The 10,902-nt window shown below is 52.1% G+C and overlaps 1 protein-coding gene across 2 annotated transcripts in view; it reads left to right on the top strand.

The window, feature by feature from the left end:
• Positions 1-10,902, top strand: part of WISP1 (WNT1 inducible signaling pathway protein 1) — a 23,404-nt gene that overhangs the window by 5,478 nt on the left and 7,024 nt on the right. For both annotated transcript variants that reach the window (XM_004679580.2, XM_004679581.2), the window contains exon 2: positions 3,341-3,617. In XM_004679580.2, coding sequence (XP_004679637.1) covers positions 3,341-3,617 — 277 coding nt within the window. The remainder of the gene's footprint in view (positions 1-3,340; positions 3,618-10,902) is intronic.

Genomic DNA, 10,902 nt, shown 5'->3' with positions numbered 1-10,902 from the left:
TCCTTCAAACCCAGAGCCAGGAGACTTCAGGATCAGAGCTAGGAACTGAGGGCGCCTGGGAGTGGCTCCCTAGGGGTACACTCCTAGGGGGTGCTCAGAAAACCAAGTCTCCCCGCTCACAGGTGGTTACCACTGTTGCACCAGAAACTTAAGAACAAAGCATCACTGAGGTGAGCTGGACATGGGCAACTGTAGAGCTAAGCTCAAGCCCTGGTCATATTCACCCACTCTCCCACACACGCGGCCTCTCTTTTCAGTTAAAAAAAAAAAAAAAGGAACTGGCTTCTGGAAGGACACCCCTGTCTTAAACCCTCCCCTGCCCTCTCAGGTCATTTCTGTCTCAACTCTGCCCCCTGGTGGAGTAGGTAGGTGCAACCTCCCCAAAGCGGAGAGTGGAGCCCACTGAGCCACTGAGTGCTTGGGGTGGGGGGGTGTTGTGGCAGGGGAGGATGGGGGAGGAGAGAGGCCAGCACCTGCCAGCCTAGCACTGGGCCCTGAGGAGGTGGGACAGGGTGAAAAGCTCCAGGAGTCGCTCAGCTTAGAAGGAGTGGAGACACATGTTCAGAGGGGTGCCTTTTTTTTTTTTTTTAAGATTTATTTATTTATGCATCCAGAACTGGGGTACAGGCCAGAGGTGCAGGGGCGGTGAGAGGATTCCCCAGAGACAGAGTGGGGAGCAGGATAGGCAGATCGACAAAGTACACTGCTGAGGGGAGCAGCGGGCGGGCCAGGAGAGGTCTGCCACGCCATGTGGGTCACCTCCAGGGCAGGGATTGAACTCGTGCTGCAGTGGCTTACGAGAGCTTCATAATGCACTGCTTTAACCCATTGCACCACCAGGGAGAGCCCTTAATCTGTCTTTTAACAAGATCCATAGGTCAGTGGTTTGCAACCTCTGTTGCCTCCAGAAGGCCCTGGAAAATCCCAGCCCACTGCTGTCTGGAAGTCAGGGGACAGTGGCCAGTTTGGTGTTTATTAAAGCTTTTGGGTTGATTCAATATAGGATTAACTGTGGGAGGCCTCTGGTGGTGGCCCTGGCTGTTAGGAGGCGCCCTGGGGGCGGCGGGCGGGGCAGGGTCTGGGGGTGAGAGCTGAGCAGGGAGCGGGGTCATCTGGCTGAGGGGTCACCTCCACGCCCGCCTCTCAGACACATGCTGTAGGCCACAGCTTATGGGGGAAGCCGGAGGCCGCTATGGGCCCCCACGGGTCTAGTCTGTCGGCTCACAGTCGCTTCTCCAGCCCTGCAGACCCTCAGGCAGGTCCCTGGTGCCTCTGCAATGTCCCCGCTGCAGGCCAGCACCCAGGACTGGCCTGGCTCGAGGCAGAGCTGCCCGGAGGCCTGGGTGGGAGGGCAGGGGAAGGAAGGACGGATGAAAGGTGGGTGCCAGGTCATCCTCCCCGATCCCAGCCACCACCGCGGTGCCCCCTGGCCTCAAGCAGATGGCTAGTGAGGGCAGGGCAGGGGCTGGGTGCCTTTGCTCCCGTGGGGCCTGGCACAGTCAGTGTTCCCTAAGCACCCTCCGTGCGATGTGGGATGTGTGACTCCATCTGCATCCCCACTGCGCTGGCCGCCCAAGGCCAGGAACCAGGCAGCTACCTGCCGCAGGGCAGGCACCCCGAGACCCTGGGTCTTTCCCAGGGTGCAGCTCTGGTGAAGGACCTTCTCCCCTGGACTGGGACTGGGACTGGGACTGGGTCTGGGGGTGGGAAGGGTCTGGCCACTAGATGGCGCCAACAGCCAGGGCTGGGCTCACTGGCCGAGCACCCAGCCCTCCATCCCAGGCTTCCAGGTCCCAGGGACCTTGCTGCGAGCTTCATGCCTGGGGAGCTGCATTCCTGGGGCACCCAGCAGGTACCAGGAAAGGAGGCTTCCTTCTGGGGGACTTCAAACTGGTTGGAGACAGCAGAGTGGACAGAGACCATGTGAAGAAGGGATCCCGCCAGGTCATAGCCATAAGCTCAGCTCACTGTCCAGCTGGGCAGTGAGGGCAGGGAGGAGTTCCAGGCATCTCGGTGCTCATGTCCCTAACCCCCCAGCAGCTCCCAAAGAGAGACATGACATCCCTGCAGTGCAGATGGGGAAGCTGTGGCTCAGGAAGTTTCCCAAGGCCACATGGAACAGTTACCTGTTCTCTTGGCATTCACATTCAACCGAAGATGAGGGCGACCTTCCAGGACTCGGCAGGGTCTCTGAATATCAAGTGACGCCACAGCCCCACGGTGACCGACAATCCCATACCCTTGCCAACAGGTAGCCCCACAAAGTTCTGTGTCTCAAGTACATAGAAATCAGGTACAGACATTGCCCTTTCCAAGTTCACACTCCAAGAGGGAAGAGGGCCTCGCTAACATGATCTGGGGAAAGCATGGAAGGCTTCCTGGAGGAGAGGGCTTTTCTATTTCCTTTACCACGAACATGTTCTGAGGACCTGGGAATTGGTCAGAGGGGGGTCCATGAATACTCACAAGGTTCTGAGTCTTCTAGGGTCACAGACAGACAATGAATCTCCATGTAGTCAGAAAAGGGTGCATTGTTGGGGAGGGGCTGGGGGCTTGGTTTCAATGACTTGAGGGTTTGGGGGTTTTGTTGTGTTGTGTCTCTGAGGAAAAGCACACAAGGGGAGGCAAAGTAATGGCTGCTGGGTGGAGAGGACGAGTGCTGCCTACCCTCAGGACTCCTTGTTCCTACCAGCCAGGCTTCCTCAAGCCACGTCAGCCAGGACAATGAAAGGACACGAGCATCTCTCTGCCATCCTGGGTCTCTATCTCTGGCTCCGGAGAGAAGCCACCTGTCTCTCCCCAAAGGAGGGAGAAGTTCAGTGACATCTGGACAAATGAGAGCCAGACTTCCTTCTTGGGTACTACCATGGGTCAGACACTTTGTGGGGGCCAAGCCAGCTGTGCCCCCCAGGCTCACAGGTGTTACCCTGCAGGACACACAGGCAGGTAGCTAATTACTAACATGCAGAGTGTCTGTCAGGGCCTGTTAGGGACCCCTGGGCCCAGGGGTGTGCTCAGGGCTGGGTCTTTAAGCTGCAGCCTGAGCAGGAGGTGCCAGTGAAGAGAGGTGGGAAGAGCTTTTCAGCCACAGGGAACTGCATGAAGAGCCACCACTCAGCTGGAGTCAAGCAGTTGCCTTTGAACTCCAGGCTTCTTGGTCCTACTGGGTTTGAGAAGAAAGGGGATGGGACACCATGGTATCTCAAAACAAAGCACGGAGAAAAATACGTCATGCAAGGCTTTTGAACACTATAAAGACGGGAAGGTGATTGCAAGCCCTTGCGCCTTGAATGCCCTGCCTGCCTGGCAGCCCCCCCTTACCGCTGTCATTCCCCCACAGGACCTCGCCCCAGCTGCTACCTCCATGGCCTTCACCACGGCACCTTTGGAGGACACCTCACGCCCCCAGTTCTGCAAGTGGCCCTGTGAATGCCCACCGTCACCGCCCCGCTGCCCGCTGGGGGTCAGTCTCATCACAGATGGCTGTGAGTGCTGTAAGGTGTGTGCTCAGCAGCTCGGGGACAACTGCACAGAGGCCGCCATCTGTGACCCCCACCGGGGCCTCTACTGTGACTACAGTGGGGACCGCCCGAGGTACGCAATAGGAGTGTGTGCACGTAAGTGAGACCCTCCTACCTTCCAGCCTCCCAGCACCCCCCTAAGGGTCAGGGCCCTCCCCCACTGCCTTCTCTCTGGCCAGTCTGTGATTAAAGGGCAGAGCCATGCCGGGGAGGCAGCAGTGTCAGCATGCCTCTTGCCTCTAGAACTGGCCTCCTGCTTTCTCCTCAGCCCTAGAGCTGCATGTATGGCTGACCCCGGGGAAAAGGAGAGCCTTTGCCCAGTTTCCTTATTTGCTGATGCCCATAGTCTCTCAGGGCCTCCTGGAGAGCTCTGGGCACTTTAGTGTTATTGTCAATTCAAATGCTTTGGCATCAAACCCCTCAGCAGCAGTGAGAAAATAAACCCAGCAGCCTGCCCTCATCCCTTCCTGCCATCCACCCACATTTTCCCAGCTACTAGTAACTTTTAGCTTTTCAGTCCTTTCTTCTGGTGGTCACCACTATATAATGCATGCCTGCTGTTAAATCTTGATTGACTTCGGATGTCAATTTTGGATAATTTATGAATGATCTTATCTTATAGTTGATTTAGCTCCTCGGTATTACCTGCCACCTTCCTTCTCTTCCATTATTGCTGTCACACTTTTAGGTTATACAATAATTCAGTATATTCAATATTTTATCTATGTAACTATTGTTTGCTGCAGCCCGAGAAGGTACAGTTGCTTGAATTTCCGTCCTTGTGGAGCCTTTGTTTTCCCTGGGGTCTTTAGTTGCCTTTGCTTTTTCTTTACTCTTTATCTCTATAATAACCTGTGTTAGGAAAGGGGCTGTGTTTTGTTTGTTTGTTTGTTTCCTCTTCTTTTTTCCTCAGAGGCCTCATTTTGGGGGATGTCTTGTCTTCTGTTTCTCTCTGGATCGATATTCACCTAGTGTGAATCATCTTAGCATTTATCCAAGATACATGACCTAACATGTATGGAGAGAAGTGACTAGGCATCTTGGCCCAGTAGTTTAACTTCTAAAAAGTTGATTAACACAAAGCTTGATTAACTCAAGAACACCATCCTTCTCTTCGTGTTGAATTAAATCTTCCCCATAACCATGATTCCATGCACCTTGTTATATATTCACACACAGCATGTCTCTCATCCTTCGTGAACCCATTCTGTTAACTAAGGCAGATTTCTCATGAGGTTTATACACTTAATTCTAAGTTAGGTCATCCTGTCTGTACCTTGTAGTTATTTCATGGTTGCTTCTGCTCTTTTATCATTAGTTCATACTTCTACTTTCAGACCAACACATCATCTGTCCAGCTTTCGAAGTGACTACCTTTGATTCTCCACTCATTCTACTTTGTTCCTTTTACTGAGACTCATTATTAGTTCCACAAAACAGTGGGTTCAAAGAGAACTTACCACACAACCTGCACAGCATCATCAGATGTGTTGGTAAAATATGCTTTTCTAGAACTTCACCCCAGGGTTATGGAGTCAGAGTCTCTGGAAGTAGAGATGGGACTTAGAGCCTGAACAAGCTTCCAGTGATTCTCGTGCATGCTGAGATGTGAGAGTGTATAGCCATTCATAGACCCCCTCCCACACCCAGCAAGGAGACCTGGCGGAGTCTTCCTGCATGAGAACCACTACTAGTTAGAGGACATGGTCTCATTTCCATTCTCTTTATAGCTGTTCTTCAGGTCATTAAGGAGGTAATTGTGTTCACTGCAATTAGACTAATCGCTAAAGCTGTATTGACATTTTGCCCTGTGCCAGGCACCACACTCACATAGACATTTTCTCGTGAACCCAGAGATCAGGCACATGCTGAAGCCATCCACCTGCCCGCATTCCCCCCCACCCCAGGGGCCAGGAAGACCACCTCCCTGACCCCTCTCTCTATGTCAAGTCCTGCCTTCACTCGCTATGGCCTCTTATTTCCCCTCATCATGAGTCTTGAGTATTACCTTCCCTTGTATAGTCGGTCTGCAGGGGATTTTAATTGGTAGTTCACTTGTCAGGCCTTCCCTGGTCATATAGGTTTGCAGACACCAGACTGAATAGCTAAACAATAGTCTCAGAGGTTTTCAATGTTTGTACCCACTGTCAAAAGGGAGTTACCATAAGAAGCCTTTTCTTTTCAAAATTATTTACACAGTAAATTCTTTTTGTCCAGGTAGGTTTTAAATCATGCAGTCACTTACCCACTACACACACGTGCACACAGACACAGAGTCACAGATACACAGATCACACTCAGCCATGGTCTATGTGGACAGACACGTGCTATTCACTAGGGTTCAGCTGAGCTTCTCAAAAAGCTGATATAGTGTCTGAGTTCATGAGACCAAAGTGCAAGAAAGAAGAGAAATCAAGGTCTGAGAGATGGAGGGGAAGGCACTCGGGGCCAGAGAGGAAAGAGCAGGAAGGGTCCCTCCAAATAGACAATATTTTAGCGAACGGCCAACTTAACCAATGGATAGTTTCCAGGACAGGCTGCATCTACCCTGGCAGAGGAGCAAATTCAGTAAGTCAGGGCAAGGCAGGACATAAAAGGAGCAGTTTCGACTCTGGCATTTACCCTTCAAGAGTTAGGTGGGCACTGTGGCAAGCTGTCCAACGCAAGCTCAGGCAGGCAGGGTCACCTCTCCCGGGGCCCAGCCACTGTCAGCAGGCAGGAAAGTGAGCTCAGTCTCCCCCAGGGTGTTCTGCTGCCACAATCCAGATTTGTGCCTGATTTGTAAATGTTTGGCAAGCAACGTGCTCCAAAAATATTTTTTTTAACATTTCTTTGGCCAAATGAAACATCAGTGGGTAGAGAATGACCTCTGACTTAGATGCTTTGGCTATTTGGGGTGTCCAAACACTAGTCTGCATTCAATGCAGTGGGGTCAGGCCCCAGGGCAGTGTGGTTTGCAAAAGGATCATGAAATTTACAAGCAGGCAGATTTGGTTGGAATCCTGGCGCTGCCAAATGCTGGCTACGTGACCTGGGACGCATCACTTAAGGAGCTTGATAAAATCAGCCTCACGGGGTTCTTGAGAATAAACGAAGAAATGCAGGAAGGCTTCAAATGTGATTCACCACCCTGGTTAGCTTGATTTGCTTTGTTTTAACTCTACCCCAGTGCAGCTAGCTGTGATTTCAGTCCTCAAGGAGGGCAGGGCTATCTAGTTCCAGGCTCAGAGGACCCACTCAGTGTAAAGACTCAGGAGGAAGCAATTTCCACAGGTCTTCTGAGATTGGCTCCCTAAGTGAAACATGAGACACTATCACTAACTGGGACTATGACTTTAGATAGGCTACTTACTTCTTAAGTGTCAATTTCCTCATCAAGAAAAATGTAACAAAGGTATCTAAGTGTTTGGGTAGCTGAAATATTGAGTGCCTAGTAGTAGGAGTCCAGTGAACACTAGAGCTCACCCCATCTCACATCCATCTACCCATTCATCCTCCCACCATCCACCCACCCACCCATCCATCCATCCATCTACCCACTCCCCCACCATCCATCCAACCACCCACTCATTCATCCACTCACTCACCCATCCATCCATCCATCCATCCATCCATCCATCCATCCATCCATCCATCCATCCATCCATCCATCCATCCATCCATCCATCCAACCACCCACTCATTCATACATCCACCCACCCATCCATCCATCTATCCACCCACTCACCCATCCATCCATCCACCCACCCACTCATTCATCCACCTACCCACCAACCCACCCACCCATCCATCCATCCATCTACCCACCCACCCATCCATCCATGCAACCACCCACCCATTGATTCATTCACATATTGAACTTAGGTGAGTGATAATACAACCATGGGGTATAACAATGCATGATCCACCTTCTCTGTCTCCAAGAAGGTAGCAGCCCATCAGGGGTGTGAGTGCAGGAGTGAAGGACCAGTTGTTAGAACAAGGTTTTGGAAACCCTTCTTAAGAAGTAAGTTCTCCGGGACATGCCTGGATTGGAAACCCGCGATTAGACAGGCGATGGTAAAGGAGACTGAGTCAGCTTCCCCAGCAGCAGGGAGCTGGTCCTTCCATTAGTGATAAGAGACTGAATGGGGAGGGAGTGTTCGAGGTGCTGTTGCACCCACCTGCAGCTGTCGCAGGTAAGTACATCTGGTTTCCCTCTATGGCTGGCAGGCAGGCAGGCAGGTCAGAGCCAGCAGCATCACCTCACTGTCCTTCATGCCCCCAAGCTTCACTGGAGTCTGAGCAACTTCGAGACACAGTGCGTCTCAATTTTGGTTGCAAATTGGATTCACTGGGGGATTTTAAAATCTTTTTTTAAAGATTTATTTATTTGTGCATACAGAACTGGGGTACAGGCCAGAGGTTCAGGGGCAGCGAGAGGCTTCACCAAAGACAGACTGGGGAGCAGAACAGGCAGATCAATGAAGTCCACTGCTGAGGGGAGCAGCGGGCGGGTCAGGAGAGGTCTGCCTCGCCATGTGGTCACCTCCAGGGCAGGCGGGAATCGAACTCATGCGGAAGTGGCTTTAGCTTCTTAATGCTGTGCTTTAACCCGCTGCGCCATCAGGGAGGGCCGGATTTTAAAATCTTAAGGCAAAAAAACTAAGTAAATGCCAAAGCCCAGGTCCACCACCATATTCTGGGGCACAGTACAGGCATCAGAATATTTTTTACAAGATGTATTTATTTATCCATACAAGAACTGGGGTGTAAGTCAGAGATGTGGGGGGTGGGTGAGAGGATTCCTCGGAGACAGGGTGGGGAGCAGAACAGGCGGATGAACTAACATACACTGCTGAGGGGAGCAGCAGGGAGTCAAAAGGTCTGCCGTGCCATGTGGGTCAGCTCCCTGGCCGGGCTCGAACTCAGGCCGCTGTGGCTGTGGTAGCTTGACAGCTCCGTCTTTAACCCCTGCACCACCAGGGAGGCCCCAGCACATCAGAATTTTTAAAAACTCTCCCTATGTTGTGATGGAGCAGCTGGCAGCGAGTAGCACTGGGCCCAGGGCTCCCAGGGACTTTTACTGCCGCTGCTGAGTAAACTTGCCCACACTGGGGTGAAGCCATGGGGCTTCCTCCCCACTCCCCGCTGTGCGTACGTGCTGGTGCCTGCATGCACACACCTCCATGCAGATGCTCCTGCGCTCAGGGGTGTTCCTGTGCCCCGGAATCAAGAGGTGCCGTCCGCGGTGACTCAGAATACAAAAATGAGTGATTCACCGGGGCTTCCTCTGTTTTGTTCTTTTTTCCTATTTCCCCTCCTGTACTGATGTCTGGTGAAAGGAAATAGGTTGGCGAGTCTGACCCCAAGGTGATCATTCACCAGTTGGGTGACCTGGAGCTGAGGAATCCCTTGATGGCCTTGAGCTGTCTGCCAAATGGAGAAAACGAAACTGTTGCTTGAGGTACCAGGAACATCGAGGTGCCAGAGTAGCGAAAGGGCCAGTAAGTGGTAAGGCCCTTGTTTCTGGGCCTCTGTCCAGAGCAATCGCAGCGAGGGTGGGGGGCAGGGAACAAAGGTACCCAACACCCCCAGGCTGCGCTTCAGCTTCCTGCTGTTCTGGCACCTTGGGCGCGTGACTTCAGTGCTTTCTGTGAAAACAAAGGTGACGATGGGGGACTTTCCTTGCAGGAGGAGGTCAGCAACACAAGCCCCACCTCGCGGGTCTGTGCCCACGGCCAGGGGTGGTGCTTGGGAACTCTTCGCTCCTGCAGATGCAGGGATTGTTATTAGTAGCCATGTCCAGACCAGGCCAGGAAATAGGACTGTTGGCTGAACGTGGATTCCAAACCACCCCATCTCAGGGCAGTTTGCGGCCTCTCTGCCCGCACTTCCATGGTCCTCAAGGCAGGACACAGCATGCAGGGCAGCTCTGGGCTCTCCTGGGTGCCTCCTTCCATGCACGCAGTAACTGTCCCTCCTCCGAGCTGGGTGGTCTTGCCGCAAGCATGTTCGTGCCAAGCAGGCGTGCCCACCACAGCGGTCAGAGGCGGTTTTATGAGAGGAATGAGCTCACGGGTCGACAGTTTTTCTATTGATGATTGAATCAACCACCTTTGGCATTTTATTTAATGTTTTTAATTATATGAATTGGTCATGATTCCCTTAATCTACGCAGATTCATACTCTACTCATCTAGTGTTTAACGCTTTTGTCTGTTAGTTTGGCTTCATTGCTCCATGCATGGAAGAGAAACTACTTCTGCAAATTCAGGCTACCATTTCCATGATGATAGTAGACTCTGTCTATTAGATAAGTATGATGCAGACTGATCTACCTACATAGATATGGGTCTATCGTATAGAGTATATGATAGACTGTATATTATATGAGACTTCTGTTCATGCTACAATCTGATGCTGCACTCTGATTTCACACTTCTAGTAAGTTTGACCACCGAAAAGTAACAAAGAAGTATTAAAAAAAAACACTGACAGTTTCTCAGGTACAATCCATGAAAGAAAATCAGTTATTTACACAGACATGCCATGAACTGACATATTTAGATGTATTGAGACGTTTTACACGTTGGCTTGTTAATTCTGCGATTGTTTTCATGTTTCCTGATGTGAATGTTCCTCTGGCGCCGTCGCCAGTCACGTAGCAGGAAATAACTGGGCTTCTCCCCTGTCCAAGCGTGGGCACCTTCCCCTCCTCACTGCCTGGACTGCTGGAGGTGTCCTCAGATGCCACCCTGGGCCCCTTTCAACCGTTCTCTGCCCAACAGAAGCGTAATTCATTCATCCGTTCAACAGCTGCTGAGTGCACACCTACTGTGTGCCAGGCACGGTACTAGGCTCTGACAGGTTTGCATCTCTTCCTCACCCTACAAGAAAGCCCTTCTTCCTTCCCTTCCTAGTACTCCCACCACAGTCCAGGTCTGCTCCCACCTCTGTCTGGCTCTGTGGCGGCTCCCCTTCCCTGTCATGCCTGTCGCCTTGTTTCACACTGCACGTGTCGCTGAACACCTTCCCAGGCTGCTTGCCACCATCAGCATCCTCCATCTTCTCTTCGGTAACGTCCACTAAAGCACAAGCTCTGTGGCATTTGTCTACTGGGATCCCCAAAGGAGGGGAGTCCCCCAAAGCTAGGCCACCCCACACTCTCACTGAATGAATGGGAATCCACTTTTCAAAGCCTTTGACAAGCCCGTTTTGCCCAGAATGTGGCCCTAGAGGCAGACCCGTCCCAGCATCAGGCTTTGTGCCCCACGCTGAGGCCAGAGTAGGGCGCCAGCCCGGAGTCCAGAACACCACCTGGGCAGGAGAGCTACTCAGCGGGTGGGAGCTGAGTGGGTAACATACCCAGCACCCCCCCATCAGAGCCCCACCACGCCCTG

This window comes from Condylura cristata, unplaced genomic scaffold (genome assembly GCF_000260355.1).
Source record: "Condylura cristata isolate star-nosed mole 26May11 unplaced genomic scaffold, ConCri1.0 scaffold00009, whole genome shotgun sequence".
In the NCBI taxonomy this organism is placed as follows: Eukaryota; Metazoa; Chordata; class Mammalia; order Eulipotyphla; family Talpidae; genus Condylura; species Condylura cristata.
This window is presented reverse-complemented; position numbering and strand designations above follow the sequence as displayed.